Source organism: Cyprinodon tularosa, unplaced genomic scaffold (genome assembly GCF_016077235.1).
Source record: "Cyprinodon tularosa strain WSP-4 unplaced genomic scaffold, ASM1607723v1 ctg263, whole genome shotgun sequence".
Lineage (NCBI taxonomy): Eukaryota > Metazoa > Chordata > Actinopteri > Cyprinodontiformes > Cyprinodontidae > Cyprinodon > Cyprinodon tularosa.
The window spans coordinates 152,501-174,188 of NW_024038967.1; the positions used below are offsets into that span (position 1 = coordinate 152,501).

At 41.9% G+C, this 21,688-nt stretch overlaps 1 protein-coding gene across 1 annotated transcript in view; it reads left to right on the plus strand.

The window, feature by feature from the left end:
- Positions 1-21,688, plus strand: part of abcc9 (ATP-binding cassette, sub-family C (CFTR/MRP), member 9) — a 101,943-nt gene that overhangs the window by 72,845 nt on the left and 7,410 nt on the right. Inside the window, exons 31-39 of the mRNA XM_038289075.1 lie at positions 1-82; positions 3,763-3,855; positions 4,228-4,330; positions 4,422-4,523; positions 5,969-6,089; positions 6,177-6,307; positions 10,201-10,279; positions 15,363-15,471; positions 21,543-21,646. The exon at positions 1-82 is cut by the window's left edge and continues 76 nt beyond it. Of these exons, the coding sequence (XP_038145003.1) occupies positions 1-82; positions 3,763-3,855; positions 4,228-4,330; positions 4,422-4,523; positions 5,969-6,089; positions 6,177-6,307; positions 10,201-10,279; positions 15,363-15,471; positions 21,543-21,646 (924 nt within the window). The remainder of the gene's footprint in view (positions 83-3,762; positions 3,856-4,227; positions 4,331-4,421; positions 4,524-5,968; positions 6,090-6,176; positions 6,308-10,200; positions 10,280-15,362; positions 15,472-21,542; positions 21,647-21,688) is intronic.

Below are 21,688 nucleotides of genomic sequence, written 5' to 3' on the forward strand. Positions count from 1 at the left end.
TCACTCCGTACTCCCTGGCAGTCCTGGTTCCCCTCGCTGTGGCCTTCTACTTCATTCAGAAGTATTTTCGAGTGGCCTCCAAGTGAGTCCAAGTCTGAGTTCATCTCTTTGTTTTATTTCAAGGCTGTTTATCAGCTACATTTCTACTTCCTGTTTCCCAAATTAAGTATTGAAACAGAAACCAGGTCTCTTTAACAGCGGACTGAGACCACCGGTCTGCAGAACCTTTCCTGACCTCTCAGTGAAGCTGACCTCTTATGCTGATTGATCAAATAGATTCTGACCCAAACCCACTCTGCCCTACAGACCTGATCAGACCCTAACCCTGCTCTGGTTATGTCTCAGTCTGGTGTGATGGCGATGCATTCTGGCAGCTTTTATGTCCCGGTGTTCTGTAAGATGAGCATACCCAGTCAGACTAGCATACCTATAGTCAATACGCATTTGCAAGCCGTCAGATTTGCGTTTATCCCTTTAGTCATGTACAAAAAAAAAACAATTTATAGGAAAAGTCCGGTCATATTCAGAATTCAAACTTTCAAACTTCTGAAAGTACTATGAAATTATTACATACTGTTCAATAAATGACTTTTTAATTAAGAGTAATTTTAATCTGAATGTGCTTTACTGTTTGTCAAAGAACACTACTGCCACCTACTGGTTTGTGACGTCACGGTGCGGTATCGGCTGTTGATCAAGTCCCAGTGCTGTATCTGGTGTTTGTCACAACGCGCTATTATCCAAGTCATCTAGAAAACATTCTTCTTCCAAATGTTGGCTACATGTTACTTGTTTTTTCTCTGGCCAGAAGTTCGATGGCAAATCCTCCCTCTTCAAGTTGGCAATCCAACTACGAACGCGTCCGTCGAGGATCAGGAATCAGAAAAGTGAAATAACTCTTTTTTTTCCACTTTTACCCGATGTATTCCAGCATCCAGCTGCCATGCACGTGGGCATTGTCAGTTTCACTATAGCTCTGGTGAATTTCAATGGTGAAGTCCTCTGGAAATCTTCAATAATTGTTGTTGATTGCAGATGTGTCTAGTAGTTCCCATTGATTTTGCTTGTAAAGCAGGGAGAATGGCGCTAGGCTTACCGCACCGTGACATCACTGCCGGAAGATGTCAGGAGGTAGGGGTTACTATATTTGGGCAAAAATGGCCGCTCCCAGAGTCATTGATCGCGATGAAAATTATTGTTTTTATTTTACTGATTAACTCATTAAATAACTGCGAACGCATTCATTTTAGGAATAAAAATTATCCATTGGTTACTCCTTGCTGACCGGACTTTTCCTTTGAAGTGAGATCGCCATATGCTTCAAAAAACACCAAAAAGTAATTAAATTCTTTTTTGTACCGGACTAAAGGGATACTTGCCTGTTATTTTTCGTACAAAACTAAATGTAATGAGCTCAAAACCTTGGACCCAATATTCAAAAACAGACAGCTCTGAATTATTCAAAAAAAAGTCTTAATTGAACACTCAGCGTGCGGCTGCTCGTCAGCTGGAGCGGATAAACCGGATCCTATCTGGAAACAGAAACTCAGGTCAGTGTCTAATAAGGGCTGATAACAATTAAGAGTAAATAGTCACTGAGCTGTTTCTGAGTGGAGCTGAAGCCAGCCGACGCCGAGGGGCAACAGAGTCCTGAAGGGAATGTCGAAAGCCGAAGTTGTAGCTGAATCAAGTTCACAGACCAGAAGATCAGAGAGCCGATGAGGTACAGAAGGGGAATCCAAGCCGATGTCAGAAGAACAGTCCAACTTTGGTGAGCCAGGTGAATCCAGGAATCAGTCCAGAACAGAGCAGATGAAAGAGCAGACAAGGGCGAAGCAAAAACTCAGGATCCACAGGCCAGAAACGGGTCACAATCAGGTAATCAGAACAACAAACAGAATGCTAGAGTTACTCACACCAAACAGCTTGAATAATCTGGCACTAGTAGCTGGAAAACACACAGAATATATGGGAGCTTCTTCTTCTTATTGAGTTTTATTGGCGGTTGGCAAAAAACGTTAGGTGAGCATTACCGCCACCAACTGGTATGGAGTGTGGACTACATGACAGAGAAAAAAAAAAAAAAAAAAAAAAAACTATATCCTATTATACAACCTAATCTGTTTCAAAAATTCAAATATAACCCGATATCCTCTGCTTCCTGATTCTTTCTGCAATAAATCTACAATGTCAAGTTTCATTTTCATGTCACTAAGTTTCCTTATTAACCTGTTTCTCTGTATCGAATATTTACTACAATTTAAAATGACATGTTCCACAGTCTCATCTTCCCCACAGTCACATTTCCCTGTCTGATGTTTTCCTATCAAAAATAACGATCTGTTCAATCCAGTGTGTCCTATTCTAAGTCGAGAAATAATAATCTCTTCTCTCCTGTTCCTTTCTGATCTTCTCATTGGTCCAATTCTCTTTTGTATTTTATAAAGCCACCTTCCTTTCTTTTCTTCATTCCATAACTTTTGCCACCTCTCTTTTGCTTTTTGTTTAATTATACCCTTTATTTCTGTTATACCAAAACTAACATTAATGTCTACCCTTAACTTATTGGTACTCTCCTTAGCCATCCTGTCTGCCCTTTCATTTCCTTTTATCTCGTTATGTGCCGGAACCCACACAAAATTTACCACTAGCCCCATCATATTTATTCTGTAAAGTGTTTGTTGTATTTCAAGTAATATATCTGGTCTACTGACTGACTGATTATTTTGCAAACTGATTAATGACGAACTGGAATCTGAGCAAATGATAGATTTTAATGGTCTTACCTCTTCCACCCATTGAACTGCTAAAAGCAAAGCTAGCATTTCACCGGTATATACTGAAACTCCATCACTAATCCTTTTTCCAACATTAATATGAAACTGTGGTATAATAAATGCTATCCCTACCCTATTAGCTGTATTTTTTGATGCATCTGTATATATTTGTATATAATTATAATAGTTATTTAAGTGTTCTTGTACTATAAATTTATTCATAATATGATATTTATCTTTTTCCTTCTTTTCTAATAATGAGAGATCAACTTTAGCATCAGGAAGTATCCAAGGTGGAATTGCTGTTATTGGAACTGTCTGACATATATCTAACTGATTTAAATTAATTTCATTAACTTTAGTGTTTATTACCCATCCAAAGCTCTTTAATTGTTTCTTTTCCTTTTCCCATCCAGGTTTAAGCACCTCTAATGTTGGATGATCCTTCCTTTGTCCCTGTAAATTTGACCAGTAGTTTAAAGATAATTGATCTCTTCTAATTTTAAGTGGCATTTCTCCCATTTCAACCTGTAATGCTGCTGTTGAAGAAGTTCTAAAAGCGCCTGTACATATTCTTAAAGCCTGATGTTGAAGGCTATTTAACTTATGGAGGTTTGTATCTGCTGCTGAGTTATACACTATACATCCATAGTCAAGGACGGACCTGATTAACCCAGTATAAATAGCTTTTAATGATTTTCTATCAGCTCCCCACTCTGTTCCAACTAAACACCTCATTATATTTATTACCTTCCTACATTTATCGATTATATTCTTAATGATATATGGGAGCTGAAAACAGGTGGATCAGATAAGCAGTAATGAGAAACTGGGCAGAGTTAAACAGGTGAGTGGAATGAGCAATCAGGCAAGCCACCTGTGCCAGGATCATCACACTAAAGGGATTAACAGGTGTTGAATACTGCTGGTCTGACTGGGTATGCTCATCTGACAGAACACCGGCTTTGCTTTGTGTCGTCCTCAGGGACCTGCAGGACCTGGATGACTCCACCCAGCTCCCGCTGCTCTGCCACTTCTCTGAGACGGCAGAAGGCCTGACCACCATCAGAGCCTTCAGGTAAACCAGAACCGCGGCTCCTTCAGAGACACCACGCTGATGTTCTGTGCTATTCTGTGCAAAGTTGGACCCGGCAGAGGTTCTGCTTGTATTTCTGTCTCTCCTCTGGTTCCCATCGGTGCTGCGGTCCAACTTTAAACAGCTCTCACGCTTTGGGTCCCGGAGGATTTCTCCCTTCTTCCCACTCACACACAAAACGCTCAGAACAAACTCTGGGACCCACAAGAGTAAACATCGTCCAGAACCACCGTAGCAGAAAAAAAAACCTGCTCTGAAAATCAGCACAACCGATTTTCTGTTTGGTTCTAAAAGCAGTTTAGCGGTTCTGGTTCTGCAGTTTGGACTCACGGGTCTGGGTTTGTCTCTTCTCAGACACGAGGCCAAGTTTAAACAGCGCATGTTGGAGCTGACTGATACCAACAACACGGCCTACCTGTTTCTGTCTGCTGCCAACCGCTGGCTGGAGGTCCGAACGGTAAGGAACCGGTTTCCTGCAGCGGCACCGATCGGAACGCTCATCCATCGCACCGCTGGTTACTTCTCTTCTCTTCTCCATCCTCCTGCAGGACTACCTGGGAGCGGTGATTGTCCTGACGGTGGCCGTGGCGTCCGTCTGGTCCGGTCAGACAGCTGCCCTGGTGGGACTGGGCCTGACCTACGCCCTCACCGTGAGCTCATCGTTCTGCTTTAGACATCTGGCTATAACAGAGCTTCAGATGAACCTCAGCTGAATCTCCACCTTAGACTGCTGTTAAAATTTTAAAGCCCAAATTTCCCTGTTTTTAGACTTAGACAACATTTATTGTTGTTTTGGTTACGCACGGTGTGTACACAAAGGAAAAGTCCAGTCAGCAAGGAATAATCAATGGATCAAAATCTGTACCTAAAGCTATTACATTGGAGGGATTTAATGAACTGGTTTGGCTTCTTTTGTTAACCTGCAATGCCCCATACTGTCTAAATGCTGATTTATATTCAGAAAGCTGGTGATCAAACCAGGTGCGTGTATCGCTGTTAATGCAGATGTGCCCTTCTGCAGACACTCTGCTGCATCTCTCCAAAACTGTAGGTGACCGCAGACAGTGCCGCAAATAGGAGGCCTCTGATTGGTCAAATCTACACTACTGTTCAACAGTTTGGGGTCACATAGAAATGTCCTTATTTTTGGAGGAAAAGCACTGTACTTTTCAATGAAGATAACTTTAAACTAGTCTTAATTTTAAAGAAATACACTCTATACATTGCTAATGTGGTAAATGACTATTCTGGCTGCAAATGTCTGGTTTTTGGTGCAATATCTACATAGGTGTATAGAGGCCCATTTCCAGCAACTATCACTCCAGTGTTCTAATGGTACAATGTGTTTGCTCATTGGCTCAGAAGGCTAATTGATGATTAGAAAACCCTTGTGCAATCATGTTCACACATCTGAAAACAGTTTAGCTCGTTACAGAAGCTACAAAACTGACCTTCCTTTGAGCAGATTGAGTTTCTGGAGCATCACATTTGTGGGGTCAAATAAACACTAAAATGGCCTGAAAAAGAGAACTTTCATCTGAAACTCGACAGTCTATTGTTGTTCTTAGAAATGAAGGCTATTCCATGCGAGAAATTGATAAGAAATTGAAGATTTCCTTCAACGGTGTGTACTACTCCCTTCAGAGGACAGCACAAACAGGCTCTAACCAGAGTAGAAAAAGAAGTGGGAGGCCGTGTTGCACAACTGAGCAAGAAGATAAGTACATTAGAGTCTCTAGTTTGAGAAACAGATGCCTCACAAGTCCCCAACTGGCATCTTCATTAAATAGTATCCGCAGTAGCCTGTTTGTGCTGTCCTCAAAATGTCTGTATATGCTGCTTTGGCAGCTTTTCCTTCCACTTAACTTTGTGAAATGTGAACAGTCAGCTCCTGGTCAAGGATGTCCAAATGTCCAAAATGAAGTCTTCCTGTATGCCCTAATATGGTCATGACAGAGTGGTAATTTTTCACTCAGTCTATAAATCTAGATTTACTTCAGAATTAATTTTCTGAAGATGTTCTGAAGTGTTGAGAAGGTTCCAGGAGCGGATAGAGCCGAAGCTGTAGGTCCAAAGTTTGCGTCTTTCTCTGCAGATCACAAACTACTTAAACTGGGTGGTGAGGAACTTAGCAGATTTGGAGGTCCAGATGGCGGCTGTGAAGAAGGTCAACAGCTTCCTCGGCACCGAGTCCGAGAACTACGAGGGTTCTATGGGTAACTTTCCTGCCATTTGACCCTTTCATTCAGTCTATTAGTCAGTTTTGATAAGTGATCCAGAATGAAAATGTTCTCTGGCTGCAGATGCCTCCCAGGTCCCTGAAAACTGGCCTCATGACGGAGAGATAAAAATCCAGGACCTGTGCGTGCGCTACGACCCCATGCTCAAACCGGTGCTGAAGCACGTCAACGCGTTCATCAAACCGGGCCAGAAGGTAATTAGCGCGGTGCTGGGAGCGGGTCTGGGACCCAGGACAACCATGTTACATATCAGTGGCAGATTCTAGCGTCCCGCTGCAAGAAGTGCTTCACACATCACTGACAGACGGCCTCTTAGCAAGGCAGTGAGAAACCAGAGATCAGGGGTTCTTCAGGGGTTCTGGAGAACAGTCCCTGCTCCCAGCTTTGTCTGATTAAAGGTTTTCGACGAGCTGCAGCTGAAAACAAACCTGCTCAGCATCTACTAAAGCTGACAGCTTCTAAAACTAGTCTAAGGTCTAAACTTATAGGGAATATTTTCAGAAATATGGAACAATAATAACATGTCTAGACATTATTCCCTTCAGCATCCGTCCATCGAGCTACAGAACCATCCGACTGTCGTCTGTTCTGCATCATTAAAGTCGTAGGGAAGTCATATTTAAATGTCAGATCATCCTGGCTAAAACATGTATATAAATGCACTCTTTATCAGACTATATATCCGAAAATTTCGAAAAATTTCTATTTAAAAAAAAAAAATCCTACCTTAAAATCTGTGGGGGTTACACGTCAGCCTGAACACCTAAATTCGGCCAATCATATATCAGCGGTGATCTGTCAATCAAATTTTTTTTGGTCATAGCATCTTGATTCATATGTTGCAGCTAATATACGCAACAGTAAATAAGAATCTTTGCAGAATTCCGGTGACCGTCACAGGTGGATAGTTGGAGAGTAAATTGTTGGCTGTTTCTCAATTCACTAGAACGTGAGTACAGATTTGTGTTCTCTCCAAGTATGTTCTTGAGAAGAACACAGGAAAGTGTGGACTCTGGGAGAACGGGAGCATGCAGCATAAATATGGGTCAATTGGAAGAGAAGCGTACTCTCTCAACACGCGACATCACAACACGCTCAGCTCGTCTTGAGCTGCATTTCAGCTCCTGTTATTAATAGTCTCTAGATAATAATAAATTCTGACTTTCTTCATTTAATGGCCGAATGAACACATTCAGATAAACACAAATCAAACAAACATTTTGCCAAATCAAACAAAAAACTCGCCGTCATAGCCAGCGGTTCTTCACACACGGCTATATAGAGAGAGGGCTGCTGCAGACGGGCTAACGTTAGCCCTGGCCATGGTCCTCTCAACCTCGGCTGTTTTTTAAAATTACGCATTAAATCTGTAAATGTGCCATATAGTCAGTGTTGGGAAAGTTCTCTTTCTACGTGAACTAGTTCAAAGTTCAGTTCACACATTTTAAAATGAACTAGTTCAGTTCATAGTTCATAATTCAAAATTTTGAACTAAGTTCACAGTTCCAAAAAATGAACTAGTTCATAGTTTTTTTTTCATGTATTGCTCAATTACACCATAGCCTACTGTAGAACCACAGACAGTCATTATTTTATCAGTTGTAACACTGAAACTGTGCGTCAGATTTCATCTTCATATCCAGTTTTGAATCCTTATCCAACCAGGGTTTACATTAGCATTGAGGGGACAGCATTTCCCCATTGTTGCTTTAACGCTTTGTTGCTGTCCATTCACTTCACACTAGTAGCAGCTGCAGCTTTCACCCCTACATTATATTCTCAAAAACATCTGGAAAAATGTGCTGCTTGAATGGTCTTTTTATGAGCAATTATTAACAGAAAAATAGGAAAGTAGTCTTTAAGGTGCAAATGTTTTTTTTTATTTTAATAATTTTTTCCATTTGAAATTCCATTTCAATACATATTAAAAAGGAATCCTGGAAAATTATACCAGGCAGGTTTAACAAACAAGTTACATGGATAGTAAAACCCTCAAGAACAGGGGTCTTCTATGTTTTCCAGACCAAGGACCCCCAAACTGATGGCGAGATGGAGCGGGGTCCTATAGTCACTCTATTACAGATGGAGTAATGTAAATAAATTAATTTCTCCCTGGCATTATTAAAGTATTTCTGATTGTGATTCCTGGTTGATGGGACAGGTGTTGTGAAGGAAACGGTGCCCAGCTTGAAAGAGCTCCTGTGTGTCTCTGAATGTTTGCATTGATGACTGAAATACATCTTCTGTCTCCATTTATCTGTTTACTACAGTGTGTTGATTTCATTTTAATGAGTATTTAAAGACATTTCAATTAGTGGGGAAAAAAATTGCAGGGGGGGGATATAAAAATATCAACTAACCATGCAGACCCTCATGCAGTACCTCCGTAGACCCCCTAGGGGTCGCGGATCCCCTGTTGAAGACCTCCGCTCAAGAAGATTTTACTAACACAAACTGAGGGACCAGGCTGAGGTAGGAATTTAAGGTTACTGAAGTGCGGATTTTTTTACTGAAAGCCGGCGGGCAAAGTTGTTGCCATCATCCTCACCGACCACCTGGTCATAAACCTGTTTTAAGTGATCATACTGCTGCTTTGTCGCATCCACGGTCGCCTCCATGCTGCTGTGGCTTCCACGCTGCATTTTGTTTTGATGACGCACGCGGCTGTAGACTACGACGCTGGTAGCTGGTGTTGCCAGATTGGGTGTTTTTCCCGCTACATATTAAGGCCTGTTTACGGTGTGATTTAGCCGGGGTTTCACCTGGAGGGCTCTATAGAAATCTGGCAACCTATTGAACGGAGCTGAACTGAGAGAGCGTGCCGTTCACAGACACCAGAATGAACGAGTTCACAATAACGTTCATCAGGCGGTAATACAGTACGTTCAGTTCACGTTCGCCCAAAATATGAACGAGTTCATGAACTTTCGTTCAATGAACGCGTTCAGGCACAACACTGCATATAGTGACGCTTCAAAGTATAATATTCCGGACTCAATAGATCTTAAAACGTACTTTTATTGAACAACAACAGAAAAGATTACTTTTAACTTAATACTCTGAGCTCTGTGAGCGCTCCATTGAAAGGAGAGGGTGGAGACTCATCCACGACCTCCGACACTAAACTCTCCTCCTCTTGCATGTTTCCTCTGTCCATAGCGTTCCTTCACAGTGTCGTTTCTAAGTCAGCAATTTAGTGCTACTTGGTCCCAATGGAATTTCTCATTGGAAACCTACTAGCATTAAGTTGCTAACTGGTTAGCAAGATGCTTCAGATCAATCAACCTTCCTTGCGAACCTTCCACCACAAAAACCCTGCAACCAATCACATTCACTTTATTTTTTAATCACCATGACTTTTGCTCTAATATAGAAATGAAAATATATTTGAGTCCTGCTTCTTCAGAGCGCAGACGTTGGGTGGCAGGAAGTCACCATCAACCCCTCAGTAAAGCATGGCGGTGGCAGCATCACACCAATGAGGGTTACATTTCCTGAACCCTGACAGAAATTTCTAAGTTTTGATTTATAATTTATGTAAATTGAGTGAAAAATGAGAAGAATTTGTTCGGAAAAAACAGATAGAGCTCAGACAGTTGAAGAATCCCTCCCATAGACATTTGAATCGCAATTTTACAAAAACCGTTAAAGATATGAAAAAGCTGACTTAAACGGAAACAGCTGAATGTTTGAAGAACATTTAAAAGTTGAAAGTATGCTGAAGTAGTTAAAGTTGAAAGGTAATGAACTTTTAGCTAAATTTTGCTAAAATCTGAGAATTCAACATGCATTTCAATAGGGCCAAAAATCACAGAAAAAGCTGAATATCACATAAACTACAAAAAATATCTTTATCAAAAGATATAGAAGAATTCTCCTGAACAAGCTAAATGTTTAGATATAAAAATTGTTAAAATCGGCTTAAGACTGCAGAACTAGTTAACGAAAGAAAAACCGAGGGATAACAATAAATAAAACCCCCCCCCCCCCCCCCCCCGTCTCCCAGTCATCACTCAGGTGTGCTTTGTGGCGCCGCGGCGTGAATTCAGCTGCAGCTTATTGACTGCGCCGTCTCTCCCTCTGGCAGGTGGGGATCTGCGGTCGCACCGGCAGCGGGAAGTCCTCCCTCTCTCTGGCCTTCTTCAACATGGTGGACATCTTTGAAGGTGGGTCCATTGAGAAACGTCCTCCATCCATTAGGGTGATGGTAAAGAGAGCAGCAGATAACCTTTCTGTCAGATGAGCATACCCAGTCAGACCAGCATACCCAAAGTCAAAACCTGTTTATCGCTTTAGTTTATCCATTTAGTTTTCTATGAAAAATACACTTTAAACAACCTCAACCGACACGTATCCCTTTAGTCATGTACAAAAAGCAATTTAGCTACTTACATTTTGGTGTTTTTTAAGCGTATGGCGATCTCACTTTTAATTGTTTTTTTTATTGAACATGACTAAAGGGATACACGCCCGTTGAGGTAGTTTAAAGTCTATTTTTCGTAAAAAACTAAAGGGATAAATGCAAATCTAAGGTTTTGCGCATGCATGGTATGCTGGTCTGACGCGGTATGCCGGGTCATAGATCAAACGTCTGGCAGGCTTTGGCTGAATTCAGCTGTTTAAACTGATTTCATACGGAGGCCTGATGGTCCAAAACAAGCTCTGCTGATGCAACCAGAGCTGAAATGTTACCGTGGTTACTAACTCTACTTCCTTTTATGGAAGTTTTGAATTGAATGTGCTAACCATATCATCGTTATAAAACCCACGAAGGGCCCCTGCACCGCACGGTGGACACACCTGGTGGTAAAGTATTTAAATTTGCATGATTAACATGTCTCGTTTTTATGTAATGACGTAAGCTCAGTCTCTAAAAACCATCGGATCAGAACCTATTCTGAGTTATTATCACTTCTAAAGTCTTGCTCTTATTATTTCAGCTTTTTTTTTTTTTTTTTTTACTGCAGCCTGTCATCTGCAGCTGAAGCTGTAATAGTGAAATGAGTCGTGAATTAATGACCTCGTAGTGAAACATGTTTCATCCTCGTCGCCTGATACTAGCTGCTGTTTATATAACAGAAACTGTTCCACTGGGCTCTCAGCGCTCTATAAACAATCCTGCAGGTCCTCCTGTTTCTTCTGTCTGCCTGTTGTTTCTTTAAAGACGTCCTGAAGTGGAGGATTCAAATAAAAGCATAACAGAGGCCGCCGGTCATAATTCAGGCGGACAGCAGAGATAAAGCCTCCAAGCAGCTGTAGTGGTTTTGTGTTTCTGCCCTGAAGGATGATGGAAGCTCCCTGGCAGGTTGCTCAGAGATTACACCGTCACTTTTTCCAGACACACACACACAGCTGGCCGCTTATTTAATCTTACTGTAAATTAAGAGCTATCTGTCTGCAGCGTTTCCTTATAAAGCAGTGAAATAAAAGCAGAGCTGCGGCTCCTCTGGCTCAGATTCTCCATCCTGGTTCTACTGAAATATTTCAGTGGGTTTGCATGCGGCTGGGAAAAAACGGTTTGAACATAGTTGCGATATAAAAAGTTTCATGTGGCAAAGTTATCCCTGCTTAAGGTAAAAGTCCAGATATGTTCCTAATCACTAATTTGGTTCAGTTTATTTCTATAGCGCCAATTCACAACACATGTCATCTCAAGGCACTTTACAGTTCGACAGATCATCCAGTCTGATTGATTCAAAGTTTTCTATCTAAGGAAAACCAGTTGATTGCATCGACTCATTGACTTAAATGCAATCCCTCACACTAAGCATGCTTGTAGCGACAGTGGAGAGGAAAAACTCCCTTTTAACAGGAAGAAACCTCCAGCAGAACCAGGCTCAGTGTGAGCGGCCATCTGCTGAGGCCGACTAGGGTTCAAGGAGACAGAAGCAGAGATAGAAAAAGGCAGCTGTAAAAGGCGTCCAGGAAACACACAGCCAGGCAGACGAGCTCCGAGCTAGCTCCCATGCCAGAGGATGAAGAGAGCACATCCAGCCAGTCACAGTCAGAGAAACGGGATCACACTGAAAAACAGGCCCATGTCCAACATCTATGAACAAAAGTGTTGATGGCAGCAGCACGGCTGATATTTCTCTCCAGGATGGAGTCACAGCAAAACGGGAACAGACCAGATGAAGCTACTATGAGAAAAAGCAGAGAGAGCAGAACGTTAGAGATTGAACTAACAGATTCTGCTGAGTAGGAGAATAGAGATTGAATGAAGCAGAATGATGAAATGGGGGTCCCTATGTCCTCCAGCAGTCTAAGCCTATAGCAGCATAACTATAGAGATAGCTCAGGATAACCTGAGCCACCCTAACTATAAGCTTTATCAAAAAGGAAAGTTTTAAGCCTAGCCTTAAAAGTAGACAGGGTGTCTGCCTCACGGACTAAAACTGGTAAATGGTTACACAGATTAAGAAAAACAGGACAATAATAATGATCTGAAATTAGCTCCCCCATTATCTGAATGAAGAATTCAGGAACATTTATAGGAAGCATATTGCCAGTCAAAGAAAATCCAACTGACTCTAAATTATTATTTTTTAGTGAAGATTTAGTGTTTAAATTTCACTGGATGGTGCAACAGCGCCTCCTGCTGATCCATTAAATATGAAACATTAGCATCATCAGACAGAATTTAAAATTTATGACCAAAGGACGTCATACAGCAGGGAGGGTGGTGGTTAGTTGCTGTTCTGTGGTTGGTCTCTTTAACATAGGAAACTCACTAACGAGCAATTAGGATGTTTAGGTGAATTGTTGACCGTTTGTCCCTCCTCTCTTCATAGAGCACATTTCAGAGCCGTTGCTTTCACTACGTTCCTTGTTAAAATCTTAACCGGATCTCCCGTTGCCTAAAATCTCATGTGCTGTTGGGATCCTCCAATCAGAGAAGATTTTTGTACCTGAACTTATTTGAGGGTCACTGACAACAGGGACTATCGCTGTGTCCGAACGTCCGCCCTAATCCCTAATCCCTCCATTACTATATACGTAGAGCATGGACTATATATTGGACTTGATAATGAACTGACGTAACTGATCCTTGGGACTGATGATCACTACTTTAAGCTTCCCGTTGGTCACGTGACTTCACCTCCCTTCACGGTGCCTGCCGTCTCTCAGCCGTTCCTCTCAGAACGGCTGAGAGGAAAACATTGGACTGTTCTGAAGGGGCCCCTAGGAGCCCTGACCTCAATCCTACCGAGCATCTTTGGAAGGAGCTGGAACAGGCCGTCTGGAAAAGGCAGCCTGAGACTCCTGGAGCAGTTTGCTGATGAGGAGAGGAGCAGAAAACCTGCTGAGAGGAGCAGAGGTCTGACTGACAGGAACAGGAACCATTGATGGCAGAGATTGACTCTAAAGGCTGGACAGCTAAAATAAAGTTAATGGAACCATCATTTTAGTCCAGACATGTTTGATGAGAGTTTCAAATACCTGGATGTTCACCTCAGTAACAAACTGGACTGGACTCATAACACAAAGGATTTTCTAAGTTTCATTTTTTTCATTTTCATAGATGTTTTAGATTTATTTATATGTTATTTCTTTGATCATTGTTGGTTTTTCTTTCTTTAAATGAGGGGAACCAACAATGACTTCATTCATGCTCCATAGAGGCTCCTAGGATCAGTGAAATGTCTAAAGGTCACTTTGGACACCGTCGTTCCAGCTCATCCCCAGTAACCATCAACATTCAGCCCTAATCCCAGACCTCCCTCAATCTCACATATAAAGCCTTAAATGGCCAAGCTCCATCTGATATCAGAGATCTGATTGTTCCTTATGTTCCTAACTGAGCACTTCGCTCTCAATCTGCAGGTTTACTAGTGGTTCCTAGAATTTCTAAAAGTAGAATGGGAGGCAGATCTTTTAGTTATCAGGCTCCTCTCCTGTGGAACCAATTACCAGTTTTAGTCCGTGAGGCAGACACCCTGTCTACTTTTAAGGCTAGGCTTAAAACTTTCCTTTTTGATAAAGCTTATAGTTAGAGTGGCTCAGGTTATCCTGAGCTATCTCTATAGTTATGCTGCTATAGGCTTAGACTGCTGGAGGACATAGGGACCCCTTTTTCATCATTCTATCTCTATTCTCCTATTCTGCAGTATTTGTTAGATCAATCTCTAACGTTCTGCTCTCTCTGCTTTTTCTCATAGTAGCTTCATCTACTCTGTTCCTGTTTGGCTGTGACTCCATCCTGGAGAGAAATATCAGCTGTGCTGCTGCCATCAACACCTTTGTTTATCGATGTTGGAGATCGGCCTGTTTTTCAATGTAGTCCTGTTTCTTTGACTATGACTAACTGGATGTGCTCTCTTCCTCCTCTGACATGGGAGCTGGCCCGGAACCCGTCTGCCTGGCTGTGTGTTTCCTGGACGCCTCTACATTTGCATTTTCTATCTCTGCTTCTGTCTCCTTGAACCCCAGTCAGCCTCAGCAGATGGCCGCTCACACTGAGCCTGGTTCTGCTGGAGGTTTCTTTCTGTTAAAAGGGAGTTTTTCCTCTCCACTGTCGCTACAAGCATGCTTATTGTGAGGGATTGCCTTTGAGTCAATGAGTCGATGCAATCAACTGGTTTTCCTTAGATAGAAAACTTTGAATTAATTTGACTGAATGATCTGGTGAACTGGAAATTACCGTGAGATGACATGTTGTGAATTGGTGCTATAGATATAAACTGAATTGAATTGAACTGGTGGTTTGTTCCATCGGACCAGTCATCCCACATCAACCAGTAGAGTAGAGACACTATCAGCCTCATGGAGGGGCTGACGATAAACAAATATCTTCCCTTTCATCTCGATGCTTAAAGCTCGGCTCTGTGGGAAAATAAGAAAACTCTCGTCCTTATCTTGATACAGCAAACATTTTTAGCAAACCTTTGGTCGCCGCCATCATCTAAAAGCATCAGCTGATAGTAACCAGGACCCAGCTGGAAGAACCTCCCCAAAGGAGGGTTAAGATAATCCCACAGCAGCTGGAACAATAGTGTGAGGGTACAGTAACCAGTGCTCCGTAGGCCTTTAGGCCCGGCTCAAACCTGGCACAGAACCCAAGGCCCGCTGCCAGCCCCCTCCACAAGAATCACAGCTGGAGAACATCCATCAGAGCAGACAGCCATTAAGCTGAAGGCAGCCTGTAAACTAAAACAATCCAAGGATAAATCATTCGGAACTGGACCGGTTCTGTTATGTTGTGCAGAGAACACTAGAACTTCTAAAGAGCTGAAGCTGTCATGTCTGCAGGGAAGATCGTCATCGATGGGATCGACATCTGTAAGCTTCCTCTGCAGACGCTCAGGTCACGGCTCTCCATCATCCTCCAGGATCCGGTGCTGTTCAGCGGCTCCATAAGGTACACAAACACACAGCTTCTGGTTCTGGTTTCCACCCCCCCCAAACAAGAAGGTGTCCTTATATAACGCCTGACCTCCATCTCTCACTGCACCTTCCTGCTCCTGTTTTCCTGCTTGTGTTACTTTTTAAAGCACCGGATCAGATTTTAACGGGGCTTATAGCTGCTGAAGAGGAAGGTTAAGACGATAACTTTCTTTTTCCAAAATTAGAAACTAGGATCTACTTGTTTTTATCTATGAAAACATCTTAAAATATTCCCGGTAGTGTTGCACCAATGCCATTTTTTGGCCCCGATACCTGGCTGTGCAGTATCGGCCGATACCGATAACATCTGTTTGAAATTGATGTGTGTGTATATATGAAGAACTGCATTTTGTCAAGCTGCTGCCTACCTTTGTGAAGCTGGAAAAAGACTAATACAAAGTGAATCCAGTAGAACGTTTTAGACCAAAGTTTGTCCGGCGGTCCTTTCCGGTGTCTCTTGGCTGTCTCAAACTCTTTGTGTTCGTTCACATGTTTCGACTTCAAATATTTGATCAGTTTGGAGGTATTGAAACTGCCCAGTTTAACGTCACCTCTCGAAACTTTCAGGTTGAAAATCTTGCATTTCGCCAATGTACTTGCTGGCGTTTCTATAACGCAAATACTTCCACACCGCAGACATTTTCTTCTCCTGGTTTGTTTTTTCAACCGCATGAAAAAGCTGCCCTGGCATTGGTTAAGATTAGATATTGGCCCGCTCTCATTGGTCTGGAGCAGCCCAATAGTGATAGTTAACACTAGTGAGTGTCGGGAGAGAGAAGGTTGCGTTCACAATTGACATACAAACATCAAAATGGTATCGGTGCCCTATTTGTTAGTACTCGCCGATGCCGATACCACCATTTTAGTGCTGGATCGGGGCCCCACCCAATACGGTATCGGTATCAGTGCAACACTAATTCCCGGTTTTAAAAGTCAGACTTCTTAGCAAGGTAGAAACCTGAGCTGGATGGGTACTGATCTCAGTCTAAAACCTTTAAAAAATAAACAACCAAAATAAACTGTGATCAAAATTCTAATTAGGAACTCAGATACCGGGATTCTGGGTCCAAAACCCAAAGACCAGGAAAGAGAGCAGCCCTAGGGGGGAGGAGGTACCCTGAGCTGTAGGGGAGCCGGTGTTCTGTCAGATCAGCATACCCGGTCAGAACGGCATACCTATAGTCAATACACACGCGCAAGACGTCAGATTAGCATTTATCCCTTTAATTTTGTATGAAAAATAGACTTTAAAATTCCTCAACTGACGTGTATCCCTTTAATCATGTACAAAAAAAAACTATGTAAGGTCAAATCGCCATGCGCTTCGAAGAACACCAAAAAGTAAGTAATTAAATAGTTTTTTTGTACATGGCTAAAGGGATATATGCCCATTGAGATAGTTTAAAGTCTATTTTTGGTACAAAACTAAAGGGATAAACAGGTACTGACTATGGGTATGCTGGTCTGACAGAACACTGGGGCCTTTTACTGGTCCCAGTTTAAGCTCCTCTACAGTTGATGGTTTCTGCCAACTGTAATTGATTCCAGCATAGGATTAAAACCAGCCTGTGGAGAAATGTTCACGGTCTGGTCTTTTGTTTGGTTTTTCTTTTTCAAAATAAGACAAGAGAAAACCGAAACATAAAAAAAATATTAACTGTAAAGGTTTTTGTTTATTTACCCTCTTTATTTCTGAGGCTGTGTCTGCCATTTTTAGCTTAAAGACACAAACCTCTAGTAGATTAACCTTTTTTAATAATTTTAACCTGCAGCTGCTGCAGTTATTTGTTTCTGAAACAACACAGACTTCAATAGAAAATTAAACAACAGCTGGAAATTAGCTGGAAGGAAAACTAAAAGCAGCAGATTTTTATTTATTTCAATTTTTCATTTTGTTTGTATTTAGGTTTTAAAAACCCAAAAACTGAAAAATCAAACCCTTTTTTTTGTGATTTTGTTTTCAAATAGAAAAAACAAGGAAGGAACCGTACCTTAATTAGAAATGTTCATTAAATTAAATAGATGGGTTTTTTAACTTTTTATTTCAGCATCTTTAGGCAGAAAGAAAAGGCAACTTCTTAGAGATTCTATTTTTATACAGGATACATAGAGAACAACCACATCTGTGTGACATCACTGCTTAAAGAAGAACATCTGGTTTTCATTTTCTAGGTTTTCTCTCATAACTCAGGGTAAAGCAGCGTCACCAGTTGGTTTTCAGTCCCTGGATGTGAACCCTGAGACGCATGGAGGCAAAAACACGTCAGGAAAATCGTGAAAAGAAAAAATAACGAGATAAACAGTATGAAAGAAATGAACATTTATTATATTAAAGGAAAAGTCCGGTTAGCAAGGAATGATCAACGGATCATTATTTATACCTAAAACTAACACGTTTGCGGTGATTTAAAGAATTTAGCATAAATCAGTAAAAAAAAAAAATAATAATAATTCTGGGAGCGGCCATTTTTCCCAAATACAGTAACACCTCCCTCCTGCCATCTTCCAGCAGTGACGTCACGGTGCGGTAAGCCTAGCGCCATTCTCCCCATTTTACAAGCAAAATCAATGGGAACTACTAGACACATCTGCAATCAACAACAATTATTGAAGATTTCCAGAGGACTTCAACATTGAAATTCACCAGAGCTATAGTGAAACTGACAATGCCCACGTGCATGGCAGCTGGATGCTGGAATACATCGAGGAAAAGTGGAAAAACAAGTGAGTTATTTCACCTTTCCGATTCCTGATCCTCCACGGACGGGTTGGTCGTTGGATCGCCAACTTGAAGAGGGAGGATTTGCCATCGAACTTTTGGCCAGAGAAAAAACACGTAATATGTAGAAGATATGTGGAAGAAGAATGTTTTCAAGATGACTTGGATAATAGTGTGACAAACACCAGATACAGCACTGGGACTTGATCAACAGCCGATACCGCACCGTGACGTCACAAACCAGTAGGTGGCAGTAGTGTTCTTTGACAAACATGGATGTTTCCAGTAAAGCACATTCACATGAAAATTACTCTTCATTAAAAACAATTATCATTTATTGAACAGACACAGAATGGAATCTTGGCCAAACTGACTTGCGAAACAAAGTTGTAAAAAAAAATTAATGCAAACTGTTCTGCCATCACAGCAACATTTTATTTAAGGCAGGCTAATTGGAAGTGGGCTACCAGTATCATACATTTAAAGGGAAATTCTGAACAACAAAGGTGAACATAATTCTGTCATTTTAACGATGCCTGTTTATCACCAGACCTACCGGTAATCATGTGTCTTTCTGATCAGAACGATTGTGTAAGGTCATTGCGATCGCTGTGTAAGAATGGGACTTCCCATGCTAATGGGTTGGATTCGTTCGCAAACATCGCCCCCCTGTGATACTTGTATGTGACTATCACAAGTTGTTGGGAACATCGTTGGTTCTAATTATGGCCCTGGCCTGTATACGAGTCCGACCATTATTTACCTCTGCCGACAGCGAGACCGGCCAGTGTTAGAGACCCGACTGCTAATGGAATACAGGCCAATATTAGAGGATTTACGGTACATTAATATACATGTTTAAGCCATAATGATTTGACATTTAAATAAAAGACTTCCCTACGACTTTAAGAGCTTTTAGAGTGACTCGGTTTGTGGCAACAGGACCTGATGACTTAATAGGTTTTAATGACACCCTGTGATTCCGGTCGCCCAGAATCCTTCACCTGTTTTCTGTGTTTTTAGACGGTACTGTCAGAATGGATCCAAACCTCCCAGACATCATAGAATAAAATCCCAGCAGAAAAACTGGTTCATCCTGAAACAGAGAAAAGGTCTAGTTCTTGTTTCTGGGTGTCTGTCGGTCGCAGCTGCGGGTTCAGAGGTTTAGAACCCAGTGGGAAGTGGAACCGGGACCTAATCCCACTTCTGCCACAGACGTCACAAACAGGGAGGTCAGCAGAGAGACAAAGGACTCCCCGTCTCCGTCCTCCTCCTCACGCTCACACGCTGAGGATGAGCCCCGCTGTGTTTGTTCTGACGTTGCGGTTTGTTTGGTGAACGCTCCGCAGCGACTGCTGGACGTCAGCAGACCGTCAGAGACACCAGAGCTGCTTCCAGCTGACGAAAAATAAATCCTGCTAACGAAGTAAAGAAAGGAAGGGTTCGGGATGCTCTGACAACTTCTAGACCTCTAATTTCTACAAAGAAATGTCAAAAATCTCTCTGATGGAAATAATAATAATAATAATAAAACTTTATAAAGTTATGGGCAAGTTATGGGCAATTCATATTTAAATGTCAAATCATTCTGGCTTAAACATGTATATAAATGTACTCTTTATCAGATGATATTGTCCCAAAAGTTAGAAAATTTCTCTTTTAAAAAAAAACCCTGTCTTAAAATCTGTGTTTTTCTTCCCGTTATCTTCTGCAGGCCAGTTAGTTATACGTCAGCCTGAACACCTAAATTAGGCCAATCATATATCAACGGTCGTCTGTCAATCAAGTTTTTTCAGTCATAGCATCTCAATTCACATGTCGCAGCTAATATACGCAACGGTTGAAATAAGAATCAGAATCCCTTCCTTTCCCATTGAGTTCCGTCCCAGTGTTCATGGGGATGGACGTCTGTGTCTTCAGCAGGCGTAGAGCTAACAGAACTGGCAGCGTTGCGAGGCAAGGGCTCAAACATGTACGGCTGTGTTCCCACAACATCTTCATCTTTCCTCCTCTAAATAAAAAATGGATGACTGAGGAGACTCATCCACGACCTCCGACACTAAACTCTCCTCCTCTTGCATGTTTCCTCTGTCCATAGCGTTCCTTGACAGTGTCGTTTCTAAGTCACCAATTTAGTGCTACTTGGTCCCAATGGAATTTCCCATTGGGACCCTACTAGCGCTAAGTTACTAACTGGTTAGCAAGATGATTCAGAGACATCGGCCACAACGAAACTTGCTTGTGAACCTTCCTCCACAACAATCCCGCCCCCTTGATAAAGGACCAATCACATGCACTTTATTCACTCGTGTAAAGTTGGGCACCACTCTAAAGAAGTGCAACAGTTGGAACAGCGACGACTTCAAAGATTTCAACTAGACGACCAATAAAACGGTTCTATTTTTTTTAAACGTTATTCCAGAAATGGACCTCCGTCGGTTGCGCAGGCTCTCTGATCGTTAACAGATTAAGTCACTGAAGCCATTTTAAATTCTAGAAGTCAGATTGTTGGCTCTCTGAGGGACGTTTAAAGACCAGAAGAACCTCAGACTTCACTGGTTCTGGATCACCTGCTGCATGGAAGGGGAACCAAAGTCCGGTCCGGATGTTCTGAGAGAAGCAGTCTGAGCTGGTTCTTCATCTATCTGCTTCCATCTGGTCGATCCGGTTCTGATCAGCTTTCTTTCATCCAGAGGTTCCTAATCCGCATCACCCCCACAGAACCAGATCAGATTTCTGCTGTTTCTGAAACGTGAGGGAGATTCAGAACCGATGTTTGATTTGGGTTTTCAGAGAGTTTCTGGATTATTCTGGCTCTTGGACTCCGTCAGCGCCTGTTCTGCTGCGTTGAACGGGTTCTCATTCCTCTTCATCTGTCTTAATTTGATGTTTTTGTATCTGAATGATGGAGCAGAAGGAAACATGGAGGTGCCTCACTCACTGGAAAGAATCTAAACCTAGATAAGTCATTTTTTCTTAAAGCAAGGGCATTTGTTCTTGGATTGAGGAGGTAAGAGAGAGACTTTGCCAATGGAACAAGACAATTTACATTTTAAATAACAAAAAACCACTACTTCATTGTCTTATTTAAAGTGTATATTACCTAATTTCCTTATTTTGAGAGTAAAAATCCTCATTCCATTGGCAAACTATCTCATTTACCTACTCAAATGCACTTATTTTAAGAGTTAACGACTTATCTAGATTAGATTTTTCCAGTGAGGTCATGTGGTTCTCTGTTTGGACAGGGGAAGGAGCACATTGGAGAACATAAAGTCTCAAATCTTTTATTCCTGGACTTTGACAGTGAACTCATCCTGCTGCAGGTTCAATCTGGATCCAGAGAGGAAGTGCACCGACGACCGCCTGTGGGAGGCGCTAGAGATCGCCCAGCTGAAGAACATGGTCAAAGCTCTGCCTGGAGGACTGGGTACGGTAACCAGAACTAGTTGATCTAAGCTACGAGGTTCTG